At 51.2% G+C, this 17,140-nt stretch overlaps 2 protein-coding genes across 3 annotated transcripts; both read right to left on the bottom strand.

The window, feature by feature from the left end:
• Positions 1-5,208: 5,208 nt before the first annotated feature.
• ADPRS (ADP-ribosylserine hydrolase) lies at positions 5,209-9,611 on the bottom strand. Its single transcript, XM_086765212.1, has 6 exons — positions 9,377-9,611; positions 8,322-8,418; positions 7,310-7,517; positions 7,015-7,199; positions 6,824-6,924; positions 5,209-6,280 (listed from the first exon to the last, which is right to left on the bottom strand). Exons 1-6 carry the CDS (start codon positions 9,609-9,611, stop codon positions 5,988-5,990), a joined length of 1,119 nt encoding a protein of 372 aa, XP_086621338.1. The 3' UTR covers positions 5,209-5,987.
• Positions 9,612-10,246: 635 nt separating this feature from the next.
• On the bottom strand, positions 10,247-16,931 carry TEKT2 (tektin 2). Of its 2 annotated transcripts, XM_086765211.1 has the most exons (10): positions 16,893-16,931; positions 16,006-16,177; positions 15,505-15,630; positions 14,708-14,913; positions 13,994-14,137; positions 13,317-13,431; positions 12,740-12,847; positions 12,170-12,313; positions 11,834-11,913; positions 10,247-10,679 (listed from the first exon to the last, which is right to left on the bottom strand). In XM_086765211.1, exons 2-10 carry the CDS (start codon positions 16,159-16,161, stop codon positions 10,466-10,468), a joined length of 1,293 nt encoding a protein of 430 aa, XP_086621337.1. In that variant the 5' UTR covers positions 16,162-16,177; positions 16,893-16,931; the 3' UTR covers positions 10,247-10,465. The 2 variants fall into 2 exon arrangements, with proteins under 2 accessions (XP_086621337.1, XP_010114661.2); XM_010116359.2 differs by lacking the exon at positions 16,893-16,931 and having other exon boundaries at positions 16,006-16,371.
• Between the last annotated feature and the right edge of the window lie 209 nt (positions 16,932-17,140).

The raw sequence follows: 17,140 nt of genomic DNA, 5'->3' as shown, positions 1-17,140 counted from the left end.
CAAAAAAGAAAAATCACTGGGAAGAACGCGCAAGCCGTTGTCGTGGGACTTTGCTTCACGCTGTTTGATCCATGAGTCAAGAGGGTAATGAGAAAGGAGACATCTATCTTTCTTTCTTTCTTTTTTGGGGGAGGGAGAAGGAAGGGACGGGGAGTGACTTCCTCAGCAAAGCGTATTTGGTATAAATTTTACCCCAGTGACCGTACGTCAAACATAGGAATGCGCTTGGGATGGCAAGGATCTGGCTCTGCAGTAAACTGCTCTGTGATCCAGCGAGGGCTGTCTGGAAGAGCAGACCCTTCTGGTCCATAATCAGGTGCCCCTGTTTCCCATTTTGAGTCCCAGTTAAATAAATACAGCTGCTGTAGCGGATGGCGTACGCGCTAACCAGCGCAGGGGTCCTAGGCACTTCACACAAACCCGTACAGCAGCAGAGATCCATGCTGGATTGAGAAATGTCCTTCCCAAACCACCAGACGCCCAAGTTTCAGTCCAACTGATGCCTATTTTCTCAGGCTGTGCTTTAAGGCAGTCTCCCTGCTTCACTCTGGATTCAGTGTGGTTGGATTGCTACTCACAAAAAGTGGAACACTTTGCATAAGCACCTTCTTATAAGAAGTAAATATTATTTCTAACCCTTCCCCCCAGCACCTTTAGGAATAAAAACATCCAGGCACTGGGATCTGGGAGGATGACGACCTATTCCAAAGCCGTTGAGGGGAGCTGGGACCCCTGTGACGAACAGCGATCCTCTCTCTACGGGCAAGTCCCAGGGCTGGTTCTGTCCCGTCTCTTTGCAGCCCAAGGACTTGCTCGGCCTTGTGAGCATCTTACTCTTTGACAACACAAGGACGGCTTACGGTGCTTCTCGCCTGGTTTGGTAGAAGGTTTAGTTATGCTTTCTTGAAAGTGCCACTTACGGACAACTTGCTTTTACTGTCTCGCTATTTCGGGATGTGTAACTTTTGCATTGGTATCCCCCCTTTCTCTGGGGCCCTTTTAATTAAGAAACAGTAGTGTTTGTTCTAACTTTCCATTCAGTCATTTTACAACGGTGCTATTATCTACTTAACAATGTTATTTACAAGTCTAGTGCAATATGTACGTGTAAAAGCGCACCACGCCAGGTGCCGATCTGTGACTTAGGTTAAAAAAAAAAAAAAGGAAAAAAAAAAAAATCACATTTGTCTGTTGTTACCACTTTGTCTCATAAATGCTTGAAATGTTACTGACCTGAACATGAGCTACAAGGTTCTGGGAAAGGTATGCACGGATACTGACCACTTGGCTGCTCTGTCCTTTGCTAACGGGAGCAACTGAACCCCGGTGCTTTGCGGATTCTCTCGCGGTAGAATAGTCATTGCCGTCTGCACTTCCAGTAAAGCGATTCTTCTCAGCCCAGGCAAGCAGCACGCTGCTGAAGTTAATCCACACGTGTTACACCGCATGTCCCTCTGCAAAGGCACATCCCTGAGAAAACAGCAACAATTTGGTCACCAGCTGAGCCACTATTACCCTTAAATTCTCCTAAAGCCTGTTCTATGGCCAAAGAAACCTAGCAAGAACGGGACTTGGGATTGTTCTCCAGATGGACTGTACAAGATATTTAAACAACTTTTCTTTTTCTATTTCTAGTTTGTTTGTTTGTTTTTCTCCTTAAGCCTGTCCTGTGATTCTGCCTCTTGCTACCCAGGGCTTCCCTTTAAAAACACACCTATCCCTGAAATGAAGAATCACAAAAAGGAAATTTACAGTTGAAGGCCAGCGCTTCAGCTACCGCCTGGCTGGGGCGGGCTTGTCCACCTTCTGGGGGTTTTCTCCACATAAAGCTGCAAGTTTCATTTAAAGATGAAACCTCAAGCAGAAAGGCTGCCCCAGTGTCTGATCCCACTGGGCATTTTTAACTCCTGAAGGCAGGGGGGTGTCAGGGCCACTCGGGCTCTGATCCTACTGGGTTATTTCCCAGCAGGAACAGGAGCCGTAGAGTCCCTACATTTAAAAACGGAAGCTCAGATGTTTTCTTCAAGCCCAGGCTTTTGAGGAAGGTGCTAGGACGGGGCCTGTGTCTCCTTTGTTGACGCATCTTGCCTGTGGAGAACAGCAATGAACTCGAGCCGGTGCCACGCGAGGCTCCCGCCGTGCGGCACCGCCGGCAGCGCGTGCACACTACCTGCAGCAGGGCCGGGAGCTTCTCGCGCCCCGGCCACGCGCCGGGGTGGAAGCTTCAGTCTGTTACTCAGCAAAGCGACTTATTTATACTGTGTTCTAACCTACATTCCATCTCTTCTTGTTCTGATTTATTTGAAACTTCTTGTTCTAGCTGGCAAAAAGCAACGACAAAAATACTCACTGTAGCCACACCGAGACATTAACTTGTTCAGTGCTGTAGATATTGTTTTGCAATTTCACTTTCCCTTCATGTGCAGAGCATAAACCATAATCAACCTTCCGCAGCTATATAACCTGTTACATTTACACAGCAGTTGAAAGGCAAATATTACACGCACATAGAGTTAGGCTAGGAAAAAAAAAAAAAACCAACAAAAAAACGATGCACAGGACGAGGGAGGCTGTTCACTAAACCGGACACTGTCAGGAAGAATTTTTTTTCTGGAGTACTGAGAACGTGATATTCGCCAGCAGAAAGGATTATTTTCTGTCGTGTGTGTGAGCGCATGGGATTTTGGTTTCAATCACCATAGTAAAAAAGGTTGGGTTGGATGAAGTATGTCTATTTTTAATTATGAAAACTGCATTACAATGTGCATTTTTATATACAAATTCTTACTATTTTTTTTAAATTTGCCTCTAGTATCCTCATTTCTAACCTAGTATATAGAGGTTTTTAGTTTTGTAAATACTTATTACGTGCACTGTCTGTCATAGTAAAAGTTGGTTTAAAATGCACTCTTTTGTGATCAGAAACTGGCCTTCTCTTCAGAACTAAAACTGCAGTACTTGATTGTATTGACAAAACATCAATAAAACTTATTGTACAAAAGCTGGGCTCAGCGGTGCCTTTGTCCTGGTATTAACAGCCCTGCTGTAACACCATTCGTACAGACCTCTCGCGCTGTATTTCCTTCTCAAATCCAGCTCGCTTGTTCCCAGCAGATCTGCTCGCTGATTAATATTCTTACGTAAGAAGGTATATCGCATGTTTCTTGTGATTAAGGAAAAGATTCCTGTCTCCAGCAGTTCAGTTTTTAAAAAGGATGAAATCCAGACCCTTCCAGACTGGCGATTATTAATTTAAGGAATTTAAGTCAAAGTGTTGGGGATTCCCTTTCCCTTTTTTTTTCATTACTTTTTTTTTTTTTTTCCTACGTTACACAACCTCGCTTATACCAACCTCCGCATCCTGAGCTGCAAAAGCAGTCAGTAACACACAGAAGAAATGGTGAATGACCTGTTAGCAAATCACCTTCGGAGGTCAAAAGTAAAAAGAGAAGAAAACACGATTTCTTACCTGGAAGATGAGACGTTACTTGTCAGAGGTGAAACACTTCCAGGGAAGCCTGGCTCCTTCAGAAGCTGACCATGAAGAAAAAGCGACTCTCCTGCTGCAGGTCGCGGGGCACCCAGCGTGCTTCCTGGTCTCTGCACCATCATCGCACGCTGGGCTCCAGCAGCTGAACTCCTTCCGCACCCTGCTCCTCGCTGCAAACAGCCCACAGGCCACAGCCAGCAGAGGAAAAGGTCCTCTCCAGCAAACCTCCCTGCAACGCACGCAACCGACGCTGCCGACAGCCTGCTGTTAGCCACAACCACTACTCCTGGGCTTTGCCAAACTTCAGCTGCCCCGTACCGCTCACAGGCAAGAGCGACCGCCTGAAAGCAGGTTTTACAGCAGGTTTCCAGCGCTAAAACTCATCCCAAATGAAACACCAGTCTCAGCTACACACAAGGTATCTCTAACCAGCAGCGAAGAACTTCCGCTCTGCTTTCTACAGTAACAAAGCAGCGTCAGGTTGAGTCTTAAAGTGAAGCATGGGGCAGGGAGAAATAGGCAAGAGGTTTTCATACGACTCCTCTTTTAATTTGGTATGGAAGCATGACTTCGTGTCCTGAACAAAAAGACAGGAGCAGTGGCTAATTAACAAAGATAATGAAGTGATTTTATTTCTTTCCAAGGAAGTCAGAGCTAAATGTTTCAGTACACATTTAAATTCTGGCCTAAAATGAGCTGTATTTTTTAAACAGGAGCTTTTCTGCTCTCATGAGTTCCAAATATTTAGAATGATAAAGCTGCTTTCAAAGGAAAATATCTCATTTTAAATAATTCTGTGCATACGTTCACAAACCTGACATTTTACATCTCAGATCTGCAGCACAACACATAAATATACAATAGGCCAAAATTCCACACGTTCTCAGGAGAAGCATCAATTGATACAAGGAAAACCCATTAAAGCATCACACAAACCACTGGCACTTGAAGGAAGGAGAGTACAGGAAAAACCGGAACGACGCATCGCAGCCAGGTTTTCCAGATGTGCATGCAGCCTGACGCACACCACAACCACATGTGGATAACGACGGGGAGCGAGCTCTGAGCAGAACGGTCGCTTCCCGGTGTCACCAGAAACACTAGAGAAATACACTGTCACACCCACGTTCATAAACATTTCCTCAGATGACTGCTTGTCTCTTTCTTTCAGATTTCCATTATTAGAAAGCTTTCCAGCCTTTTTAGACATGTCATGCCCAGCTCCACTGGGCAAAGGTTTTAAACATAAAACTCTGGAAAAATACAGCTTTGCTGTATTTCTTGGCCACCAGTATCTGCTTCAAATGCACAGATTATTTTAAACTTTGATAAATTCTCCCCCAATTAACCTACGTTTCCCTTTATTTTCAGATGATTCTTACCAAGTGCAGAGTTTTAAAACTGTGAGAAGTTTTCCTGCTTCCTGCTGAAGTCGTTTTTGTCACTGACTGCAGCAGAACCAGGAACTCAGCCCTTGTGTAACACCAGGTTTCACAACTGTCTCCACCCACAGATTTAAACAGCGATCTCACTTGGTGCTCTGGACATAGACAGGACAGCATTAAAAACGCAGGACGCATGGCTCAGGAACAAAAGAAACAGCTAAAGTAGCTGCAGCTGCAGCAACGTGAAAACCAGGAACACAAAATGGAACGGATCAGGACGGTGCCAGGTGGACCGCAGAGCAAAGGAACCAAAGGAACCAAAGGAACCCACCAAAGGAACAGTAACTCGTTACGCCCTTTTCCAGCGGTAACAATGAGCCAACTGGGATTCTGTCTGCACGCACCAAAGGCATTTCTCACAACGCCACTGACACGGCAAAGAAATCCCTGCTCCAGGCTCTGGCACCTTTCACTCTGCCTTGAAGGAAGTGAACCTCCCTGGGAGGACCATCCCCAGCATCCTCACTCCGCAGCACAGGTGGTCACGGTGCCGCCGGGCAGGACACCCGCCAGGCTCTCCAGGGATGTGCCTCTCCGGTGACTCCCACCTCCGGCCCTTAGCTGGTCAGCTGAGCGTGAACTGGCATTTGGAGAGGGGTGTGGATCAAAGCCACCGCAGGACAGGCCACTAACAACAGAAACAAAGGCCGTGGCACACAGGAGTAGAGAGAAACAACAGGAAAAGTCAGCAGATTCAGACGTTCAGACACCCACCCAGTCACTGCACTGACAAAATGACATAGAAGTGGGACAAAGCAAGAAGCAGAAATCTTATGAAAAAGTCAATGCTCCGGTACACTTCAGAAGAGATGCACCCACTGTCCAAGGCGACACATGCAGCCACTTCCCAGCTGAACGGTAACGAAAGGGTACGTCCCCTCGCTTCCAAACCAGCTCACGCTTCCAGCCCTCAACTCGCAGCAGCAAGGGTCTTTCTCAGGTGGAGGCTCACCAGCGTCTGCAGGTGGCGCGGATCCACCACCGGATTTCGGACCAGAAAAGCAGAGGTGGCCAACCTGCTTCGCCTTCAGCAAGCACGCTCCCCTTGGAGCTCAGAGCCGCTGGCAGTAGAGTTCATACAAGCTATTTGCCAGCTTCTGTGTCTCTTGAAAAGCTTCACAGCTCTGCTCCCAACTTGGGGGTATCTGTTCCTCCCCATAATAAGCCCCTGCAATGGCTCCTGCCATGGTAGCAATGGTGTCTGTGTCTCCACCCAGAGAGATACAGTAGATGATGGTCCTCTGCAGGTTGTTGTAGTGCTCAGGAATATCCGGGTCAGCATCCATACAGCGCAAGAAGGAGTAAATTGCAGTAGGGACAGACCGCAAAGCGGCAATGCCGTTGCCTGTTAACAAAACCAATCGTCTTCAGTGCTGCAGAACACTTGTGTCTGCCTTCCCGCAGAAGTACCTTTTCCCTTCTGCCTGCAATTGCCCACTCCCCGTTACTTTCAATACCAGTATCACTGATTTTATCACGACAAGGTGCAAAAGCTTGCATCTCTGAAGAGAAACCTCCACATAGCTCGCCAGTACTGCTCGCACCCTGGAGACCAACTCCCCGTACAGCAGTATGGTTTGGCAACACACATCCACCTCTTCCCATCCAACGTGACAGTCATTAAGACAGGAGATCTTACAGTATTTAGAAATGTTATCCATGGTAAGTTTTTCTTAGCAAGACATTTTTTTCCCCACCAATACAGGGAGAGAGTCACTGGGTCAAGATCTGGAGAATTACTGACCGGTGAGCAGGGGCAGCCTTTCCAGCACGCTCAGTGCCTGACGGGCAGCAGAGCCGGAATCCAGGGGAGGACACATCACCAGGCCTGCCGACCTGGTCCTGCTTCCAGCTCTTCCCTGATACTTGTAGTAAGGAAAGTACTTACCTAATTCAAACAGTACATCTGTTTTGGGAACACTGCTGAGCTCCAAAAATTCCTTTATTTTCTTTAAACGCCTTGAAAATGGTAAATCCTCAAATCCCAGCCTGAAAAAGAAAGAGTACAATGAAGAAGAGAGTGTGTGAAGAGCCGGAGTAAACTGTACACAACAGGTAGTGCTCCTCACAGCCACTTACGCTCGGGCGTCAGTAAGAGACTTATCATCTGCCTCCACGTCTTCCATGTGGCTGATGAGCTGCTCCAGGAAGGTCTCCTTGCTGAGCTGTCCCTGCATGGCGAGGTGCACGGCCAGGGCCTGCAGGATGGCCCCGTTGTAGCCCAGGGAGTTGGCGTGGGTTAACTCCGCACTCAGCTTCGCAAACTGGGAATGAAAACACATTGTTAGCAAACCCAACTGAGAGATCAGGGTGGGAGTCACCTGACAGCAAGGACTGCCAGAGCCCAGGTGCCCGCAAGAGCCCAGAACGGTACCTTCTTAACGTCCTGGACATCAGAATACACGAGCGGGATGCCTGCCACCCTCATGGCACCGCCATTCCCGTAGGAGCCTTTCCCGTTAAACTGGGCTCTGGCTGGTTCAAACACATCATTGCACTTGGGGCTCAGGAGCTTCTTGAAGACATTGACAACAGCCATCCCATAGCCCCTGTTCGGTTCCTTCTTGTACTCCTCAGCAAACCTGGTGTGGGCAGGAGAGCAGCAGTTACACAGGTGAGAAAAAAACCTCTCTGGTCTGTTACTGAAGTTGGTAAAGAGGCTGCATAAAGCCACTCGATAAAGTGAATTAATAACAGATGGGTAATTCAGTGACAGCCGGGGTTCAAGTGATTCACTTCTGTAGGGAAAGAATCCAATTCCCAAAAACTGGCGTGAAAGCGTGTATGAACACCACCTTTCACAGCCCGCTTGTTTCCCTCTCAACTTTGCCTCGAAATAGAAGCAAACTGGAAACATTTCCGTGGGTCACAACCACAAAGAAAGTCTTTTGTTCAAGTTCAATGGAAGGGTTTTCTAAGTGGAACCAAATGCTACCAGGGCTGTGGATTCAAAAGGGAAACAGATCATAAACAAACTGAAGCTGACCTCACCAATAGTCAGTGAAGTAGGGGAAGTACAAACTTAAAAAGCAACAAATAAACATGAAAGGAAATGCTTTTGAAATTTCCAAGCATTACCTTCCACAAAGGTGCATACATGTACGTGGGTGCAATACAGCACGTCCCACCCTTCATTTCAAAGCAGACTCTGAGCCCACGCTAAAACTACCAGCGCTGCGTGTTCCAGCACAGTGCAAAGCACACAGTAAATTACAGGATTGGTCATCACTTCTCTATTTTTTTTCCTCCACAAATTAACGACGACTTTGCCTTAGCCCCTGTCGGCTTTCACAAAAAAATTGCAGCGATTGCTGAATCTCAAGGAAGTTTTGCCCTCACTAGTAAATGTCAACACCCTGGCCCGCAGAGCTGGCTGCAGTCCTTACCTCTTGGCCATATCAACTTCATCAAACTCTCGCTTGGCTAGCAGGGACTGCACCACCGACCTGCTCATGGCCGTGTCATCCGTGTACGAAAGCGTTTCTAAAACAGAAGGTCAAAACATAACATGACCATCCAGGGACAAACTCTCCTCCTGTCCTTCTCCACTGTCAGCGCTTCCCTACTCTCCAAGGCCTAATAATCTGTACAGCCAGAGTTAAAACATCACCAGAAGTTCCCCAGTACTCAGAGCTCGTCACTAGCTGTGGTCATCAGGGTAAGAAGACAGACAGCACGAGAGACGCATCCACAGCAAGAATGAGACAGAACGCATTCCAAGATCAGTAAAAGCCAAGAGAAAGTGTGTGATATCCAGAAGCACATGTGGACAAGTAAGACAAACGTTGTTCTCAAGGACTTCACAGTGTACGCTGACAAGCGGAGACGAGAAAGTGCAGTCGCATTTCTGGACAAGACTGCAACAGAATCAAGTACCTTTAAGATCCTACTGACGAGGTGACAGGGCTTGCTGCACAGCTGAGAACCCCAACACGAATCCATCATCATTTGCTAAGAGTTAAATAACCGTTCTTGTCCTTCTCTTACTCTATTTTTGGTGTATTTGCTCCTTGCTGACACCCCTGTGCTGCCATACCCTGGCTCCCAGCCGGCTACAAACCCGGCTTCCCCGCGGGAGGAGCGGCAGGGGCTGAGCACAGCACACCAGACCTCAGCACCGGGCACGCGTTCAGGGAGCACGAACTGCCCCGCAGCTACCAGAAGCCGGGTGCTGCTTCAGCAAGGTCATCCTCACCCCGCGAGGGTCCAAACCCCACAGCGGATGGGACACACAGGGCTGGGGACAGCCACGGGTGTCCCAGGGAAGGTGTCCCACGCTGAGGTGAGGGGCAGGATTGGGGCGGTGGGCCTGGGGGGGGGCGAGGATGGGGAGGGGATGCACCCCAAAAGCCCGATACTGAGGGTGCTGGGGGCCAGGCCCGAACCTGTGGGTACGAGGAAGGGGATGCGCTCCGGGCCCGACCCCCGCCCCTCTCCCCACCTCTGCGGGCGCTGCCGACCGGTTCCCCCGCTTCGGGCGGCCCGCTCGCCGGTTCCAAGCCTCGGAGGAAACGTAGCAGATCGGGTAACTTCACGACGCTCCTGCCTTCGAAGACGGCGCCCAGGCAGTCACCTAACAACGCTCCGGCCAAACAACCACGAAACCGGCCGGCTCCCGGACGAGGCCGCGCTGCCGCCCGCCCGCTGCCTGAGCCCGAACCCGCGGCCGCCGCCATTTTCTCCCTGTGCCGCGGCCGCGCTCCCGCGGACAGCGCCCCCTGGCGGCCCGGAGGAGCGCGGCCCAGAAAGAGCCACTTCATTTCCCTACTTACAGGAGGGAAAAGTGTTGATTTCTTTTCTTTTTTTCTTTTTTTTCCTCAAAAAGAGTCAAATCCAGGCTGCTTTCCACCGGGGTGGTCACTGAGCATCGCCTCTCACCTCGGGGAAGAAGAAGAGGCCAAGTTCCGGGTCCCGTCGCACGTGCGCTAATAGCGGCTTGCACAAGGACACGGTCTTCCCAGTGAGAGCGTGCCTGGAATAAAAACAAATTCATGGCAAAACGCAAACGCTGGAATTGAATTTTAACAAGACCGTGGCCACAAGAGCCAAAACGGACTCCAAGCTCCGGCTTTTGTAGCCGCGTGAGCTCCGCAGGGCTAGCGGCAAAGGGAAAATCCCAACGCAAACTTTAATCGTTAAAGTGAGCGGATCAGAGCCGGGAGCCCCGCCGAGCGGATCTGGCCCGCCGCCACCGTGACAGAGTCCCTTTTCAGCGCGCTGCCTCGCGCTTTAAAAGGACTTAAAAACACTAAAGAGCCCAGATGGATTCAATCACCGCGAAAGGCTTCCAACACTGTCAGACGACAAGAGCTCTTGGGGACAGACTCTTTATTGTTTATAATGCTCCTTGGAGTGCAAGAGGCAATAAACATCCTATACGGGGACAGACGGTTATATAACAAACGGGAGGGAGGGAGGAGAATTACATTCTCCTAACACGACACAGATGTCTGCTTTCCTCGCTACGGAACTGAGTCACTGGTAGCTTTCTCCTCAGCGCCGCTCCTTGCACAACACACTCCTCGGAGCACTAAGCCAGCTCCAGCTGCCCGTTCTTCAGCGGGGAGAGCGCGTGGGTCGCAGTTCCCTTGAAAGTGTCGACCTCTGGCACTAAGGTCTCGGCAGGGACCATGAGCTTTCTCCAGTTGTCCATGCACTTGTTGTCCAGCTCCAGGGAATTGGCCTTGTAGCCAATATCCGTCTGAATGCGGTGAAGTTGCCTGTAAAGAGTGTCCAAGGCGTTCCTGGGAACAAGCAGAAGTGAGAGGAGTTGAGTTCAAGCACTGCATTCATTTCCCAAGTTGGACAGGAAACACCCAACTTCCCACTTTCTGGCAGCAGAAATATCTGTGCAGCCTTTGTACGAAGAACGACAGCGTCAGATATTTCTTGGTGCGTCGTGGTTTAACGCCAGTTGTCAACTAAGCACCACGCAACCGCTCACTCACCTTTCCCCTCCCAGTGGGGATGGAATCAAGGAGAGAATTGGATAAAAAGGAAAACTTGTGGGCAGAGAGACAGACAGGTTACCAGGACAGCAAAGGAAGAAATAATAATAAGGATAGATAATAAAATATACAAAACGAACTAAGCACAATTTCTCACCACCCGATGACTGATACAGCCCGTTCCAAGCTGTGATCACGGAATGGAACCAAAAGCATTCTCAGAGCGATCCCAAAAGATGGAGAAAGAGCATGAGCTGCCCCCCTGCCAACCCTCCCTTATATCCCGAGCATGACGTCTATGGCATGGGACACTCTCCCTGGCCAGTTTGGACCAACCGTACTGGCCACAGCCCTCCCAGCCTCCTGCACCTGCATGTTAGCAAAACTTGGGAAACTGAAAAAGTCCTTGGTCTTTTTTAGCAACAACTAATAACATCAGGGTATTATCAGCGTTCTTCACATACCAAATCCCATACTAAATACAAACCACAGCAGCTACTGGGAAGAAAATTAGCTCCATCCCAGCCGAAACCAGGACAGTGCATAGCAGCAGCATGGGGGCTGTGAACAGCAAGCCCACACGCTGCTCCTGGAGCGCAGCGCAGAGATGTGCACCCTGGGAGCCCACACCAGCCCAGAGCAACACTGATGTTTCCTCCTTTACTTTTCACCCCTTTTTTTTTTTTCCCTTTTAGATCTGTCTGTGCCTGGCTGAAGTCAGAGTCAAACAGAGACCGTGGGAACCCCACTCCCCCTCCCACCACACAGACCTCTCGTGCCTTGCTTGCACCCTGCGGCCCAGTCCAGCTCCCTGCCGAGCCTGAAGCCTCCTTCCACCCCAGATCAGAGCAGACACGAGCTCCAAAACGCAGCTTCTGGAAGTGTGTCAGGCCCACACCCCTCACGTGGGTGATGCCGCGCCACCGCTCCGCCCCAGAGAGCAGACTTACTGTGACTCCGTTAGCTTCTGTTTGAGCGCACGGATCGTTCCCTCCAGCTGGTGGACCTCATCTGTTAGCCCGTACTGGACCTGCGAGGTGGGGAGGGAGGTGGCAGCAGTTAAGAGGACTGAAGTGTTGTTTTACAAAGGCCACGGTTCTCCTGTTCCCTTTCCAGCCCAGCTGTGACATTTATTTCCTTGCTTTGCTAGGTGACTGTAGGATGCATTGCTCAGCCCCTCTGTAGTTTTCTCCAAAGTGCACCCACATTTTCCAGACTCACGCAAGCCCGCATCGCTGTCAGTGCCCCCCCGACCCTCCTGGCAGGGAACTGGGTGAGGCTGGTACCTGATCCCGGCAGAGGTCCATCTGGGGCCGATACGTGCGGGTCTCCAGGCGGGTGTGTGCCACTTTCAGATCTTTTGTTTTCCTCTGAATATTTTCCTCCAAGCGTCGGATGTCCTCCTCCATCTCAGCAATTTCCCCCAAGGTCTACGGATAAAAGACATGCGTCACGAGGGACAGAGACTGGAAAACAGCCCCCGTGCGTTCTGCGTTTTACTGCGGTGGGAATGGATTTTAAACAAGGGCTGGTGGGCTTCTGAGTGCTGAACCCCTCTGCTCATAGATCAGGCTTTTCACAGAGACCAGGCACGGTGCTGCTGGTGTTTTACAGCCACGGTGGTTGAGACCAGGAGAGAAATAAAAAGGTCAAAACCTGGCACGGCTGCTGGGAAATGCCAGAGCAGCAATTGTGATGGCAGAAGGAGGTAGGATGTCGCGGGGATCATTCATGTGCTGCTTAACAGCTCTGGTGGAAACCATGCTGAGGCCAAGTAGCTTTCCACATAACAAACATCCTTTTGGACTCAGTTCCCATCCAAGGTTGCATTCAATGATGAAAAAAGCAACATTTACATTCTGTTCCTGCCATTTCAGCTCATTGTAGGCACTTTCCAGGTCTCTAATCCTCTTACGCAAGGCAAACTTCGTAGCTACGCGCTGAGCCTCCAGCTCGTTGTTTGTCTGAGGAGAGAACAGGCTCCAGTCACACACACTGCCGTGGTTCAGCCCTGCCTGGGACCAAGCTACGTGGTCCGTCTCTCTCATCTAGAAGGTGTCTCCCTCCCAGCAGTTGCCAATATGACTGTCACATGAGATGACCTCCTGTGAGGCTGGGACAAGCCTATGAGCAAAACCAGCCGGGTTCGGGCTGCTGCCACGCGTGCGCAGATCATGCACCCCCCTGTAGCCAAAAGGCAGGGAAGGATGGACAGGTACGTGTCCTGCAGATTGCTGAGACTGCTGCAAGCTCCGCAACCTCACCAAGCTCCCCTTTTAAACCAGGAGGGCAGCGGCTCTCAGAGAAGCACATGGGCCAATGCTGTCTTTTCAAAGACTCCCTTTCCCCTGGCCACAGCATGTGCCAGCCCATTCTCCCACGCTGGCTCCAGAACTTCTGCACCACCAGTTCACAGCCACGGGATTGATTTACCTGGGCAATGGTAAGCACTGTTGCTTCTCGGAGCTCAGTCGAGGCTTTCATTTCTGCCTCAGCGTGCTCCTTGTTACTTCGGCTATTCTGTTCCCACTCATCAAGCACAGTTGACCTGTGAACAAATCAGCAGTTATGAAAATAAGTTGAGTGTTTGCAAGACAGTTCAAAAGGAACCACCCGCTGCAGGCCAAGAAGGCTTTGCGCTGCACAGAATGATTCAGGAATTCTGGAGGTCACATCCTGTCTGATCTCCTCGCTGCACCAGCTGGAGTTCTAACCCCATCGCTCCTGCACAGAGACCAACATCTGCTCAAACCGCGGACACATCCAAACCATGCTATGAAATGCCAAGTGAGTGAAAACGTGCAGCAGCTCCCCCACCAGCTGTGCCAAAGGCTGATACCACACTCCTTACGGAGCGTCACCTACAGCCAAGCGTGAGGGAGGCAGGGCAGCTAGTTCTCTGGCTTTGTGGTGACAATTTAGGTAACTCCCAAAAGTCTGTGGCTTCACAAATCAAGAGCCACAACGATCCTAGCAGCCAGCTGCTGTTCTGAGCGCTCTCAGTAACTGCACTCATCAAGCCAGGACATAGCATGGAAGGAAAAAGCATTCCAGGGCTCTTTCAAGCACCAGCATGGATTTGGCCACTCAACGGCAGGCTCTTTCCTTACCCGTCTGGGACTCGTGTTGGGTTGACCTTGAAGGAGATGTTGGGAGAGCTGACGCTGAGGGATAAGCACCCGCGATCTAGTTCCAATGCTTCCACCTTGCATCGGTGGTCACAGCTCAGCTGCTGGCGAGCTTCCTGTAAGCGGCTGCAGAAAGAAGGGTTGGAGTCAGCAGGGAGTACGCAGAGGGGAGAGGCAGCCCACGATTTGCAAAGCTTTCATCACCGACTCAGTCATCTTTCAAAAATGAGTGATGAGCTCCTGCCACCCCCAGTGAACTGGGCCCAACTCCATAAAGCAGCAGACCTGCTCGACTGCCTGCCTGGCTGCCCCGCGCTCTGCTCTGGCAGCGCACTGGTGAACCAAGCTGTCCGCCCTCCTGCAGCGGGGCAGGGACCCACGAGAGATTAGGGCCTGGGAGCTTTAACACCTCCAGGTCACTGGTTCACGAATCAAGGCAGCTGGCACAAGATACTGGTCCGGGCCAAAATTTTCTGAGGATGCTTACGGAGTCTCCTTTGACGTGCTCTCCCCTACAAACCCCAAAACTCCAGACACCTTGACAATGATCATAAAAAGCTCCCGAGTGGCTCACTGCCCCAGGGTAACCACGCCTGGCCTGCTCGCCCATCTCAGCATGGAATTAAAGGCACATTAAACTGCTGGGGCCAAGCAAGGAGGGCAGAGTCCTGACAAAAGCTGCCTCATTCGCCTCACCAGAGCTGTTCGAAGGCTTCGCTCACTCTCCGCTGCAGTTGTCTCTTGGCTTTCTCTATCACCTTCACCTCCTTGTGCAGCTCCTCTTCCACAGGGTCCCTCACCACATCGATGGCGCGACGGCTCTCGCGGAGCGTCAGGCACTCAATGGAAACCTCCAAAGGCACGTTCTTGGCCTGGAGAGCGCATTCTGCTGCTTCTTTCACCTGGAAGAAAGCAGCCAGCTGGGTTGTGTGCGATCTCCTTCAGGGATGGGAGGAAGAAAGGAAGGGGAACCCACCGATACCCTCGCACCGCCTGTCTTTGCGGTTCTAAAACCTTCTAGCAAGTCTGGAATGAGAGCCAAACACATTGGTCCTCTACATCTGCTATTTGTACTGGGAATCACACCTCACTGGGGGCTAACGACTCCAGGAGCACAGCCTCTGGGTTTAGATCTAAAGGAATCCAAGAGATTTCCCACTCTATTCTCTATTTAAAATAAAATGGTTTTGAATTATGGTGTTAACATATTTCTCATTATCCTTCGGAGCTTAAAAAAAAAAAACGCAAAACAAACTGAAACCAACAAAACTCACTGAAAAACACAAACATGAGCATGCAATGCACAGCTCCACAGAACAGCTTGGCTCAGCCAAGAACACAGGAAGCCATCAAGTATGGATCTCAGTGTGCCTGTGATAAGCCCCCCTTGACCTCCATATGGGCTTGCCCATTGCAGAAGACAAGCCTCAATTATTTAACATCCCACGTTGAGAGTGTAAGTTGATTTCCAGCCATCTGTCTTCCCAACATACTTTGGCTAAAGCATCGATTTCCGCATCTACGTCTGCAAGGCGTTTGTCCAGGATCTCTCTCCATCTGTTCACGCTGCTGATACGTTCAGCCAGGCGGGTTTGGTTGTCATGCTCATCCCATTTCGTCTGGAATTAGAGGAGAAATGCCATTAATCTTTTTTAAAATGCTGTAGTGAAACTTGCTGAAGCCTTTCCCTGTTTTCAGGAGTGACTGACCCCTCACAGGAGCACAACACATTGCCATTTGGTCTCATAGTCCTCTACAGAAAACACCACGAGTTGTGGTGGACACGAGAATCACGCCCAAGGATTTCACGACACTACACAAGCATCATTGCACGTGGGCTTACAGGAAGCAAACTATTAAATATTTAGCAGGTTCTGTAGAGGTAAAGCCTTCTCCTATTCCCTCGTCCATACACCCAGATCCAACGCTCTCCCATACTCCTCAGGCCGCTACTCCGACAAACCCAGGAGCAGGCAGCCTGCCAGAAGGCCCACCTGGTTGTCGGCTTCGTTGCGGAGAGTTCGGCCTGCCTGCCGGACTTGGTGGGAAGCAGAACGCTGGTGTTCGGCGTCAGCCGAGATGAGATGGGAGTTGGTGCGCCACTCCGGCACGGTGAACCGCTGTCCCGGCTTTACGCTCAGCGTGGCCATCTCGCTGAACAGCTGACTACAAGGGAGCGGAAGATTTTTGTGTTTATTCATGGAAACGCACCAGAAATGGGAGATGGGTCCACAAACTTGAAAGCTCAGGGGCAGGTGATTGGAGCTGCCCCTGGGCCAGGAAAAAAGCCCTGTTCACCTGTCCCTCCCTGGAGAGCGGTGCTATTTCCAGAGACGCGGAGCGGCTCACGGCACCATCTCCCACATGGTATTTACGGAGCTTGAACAAAATGGCTGATTGCATTACTGATTCTGCTCTTGTTACAGCTGCGTGGGCGCAGCCCAGCGCTGTCGTCCCCAGGGACACAAAGGCTCTGCAGAACAGCACAGTTTGCTGCCATCTTCCTTGCTACCCAGCACGTCCCTGCAGAACTGGCAGGAGTTCCAGAGACCGCTCAACGGGATCGGAGCGGCTCCTGAGGAGACTGCAGACCCCCCCCAAAAACAGCGTTAGGTGGAGTTCTGGGGCAGAACCGCGCCTGTCCCCCAGTTCTCTTCGGGGCACGGCCATCCGCACCAAGGGCCGCTGGAGAGCTGGGGGGGAAGAAGCCCCCCCCAGGCAGGACGTGGGGTGCAGAGCCGGCCCGAGGGGCTGCAGGGCCCGGCCCCTCCCAGGCCGGGGAAGGGGGAAACAGGGAAGCGGCTGGCCCCCTTCACCCTGAGCAGGGGGGCCCAATTCCTCCCGCGCCCCCGGGACCCATCCCGCCCCGCGCCCCTCTCACCGCTTCGGGGCCCGATCCCGCCGCCGGGCCGGTTGCCAGGCACGCATGGGCCGTTGCCGGGCGGCGGCGCACGGCAGCGCCGGGGGTGCGGGGGGGGGGGGACAGGACCCTGCCCCTCCCCTCCGGGGGTCGCGGCCCCGGGTGCCGGGGGGGCTGCAGCACCGCTCGCCTCTCGATGGCGAGTTACACTGCAAAGCAACGCCACAGCCAGTTAGTGGTGGTGTTATTAAAAACAAAAAAAAAAACCA

The sequence above is a fragment of the Chlamydotis macqueenii genome, chromosome 22 (genome assembly GCF_036417535.1).
Source record: "Chlamydotis macqueenii isolate bChlMac1 chromosome 22, bChlMac1.mat, whole genome shotgun sequence".
NCBI classification, from domain to species: domain Eukaryota; kingdom Metazoa; phylum Chordata; class Aves; order Otidiformes; family Otididae; genus Chlamydotis; species Chlamydotis macqueenii.
Note: the sequence above shows the minus strand (reverse complement) of the source record. Positions and strands in the feature narration are given on the sequence as shown.

Bases quoted from the DNA above. Each gene is read 5' to 3' on its own strand.
- ADPRS (XM_086765212.1), bottom strand. From the start codon at position 9,611: ATGGCGGCGGCCGCGGGTTCGGGCTCAGGCAGCGGGCGGGCGGCAGCG. The intron at 6,925-7,014 runs GTAAGTGGCTGT...TTTCTTTTTCAG, and splicing joins TCTCTTACTGACGCCCGAGC to GCTGGGATTTGAGGATTTAC. The intron at 6,281-6,823 runs GTAAGTACTTTC...TTTTGTTAACAG, and splicing joins AGATGTACTGTTTGAATTAG to GCAACGGCATTGCCGCTTTG.
- TEKT2 (XM_010116359.2), bottom strand. From the start codon at position 16,212: ATGAATAAACACAAAAATCTTCCGCTCCCTTGTAGTCAGCTGTTCAGC. The intron at 14,138-14,707 runs GTGAGGCGAATG...TTCTTTCTGCAG, and splicing joins GAAGCCTTCGAACAGCTCTG to CCGCTTACAGGAAGCTCGCC. The intron at 12,314-12,739 runs GTAAATGTTGCT...TTTTATCCGTAG, and splicing joins TGAAATGGCAGGAACAGAAT to ACCTTGGGGGAAATTGCTGA.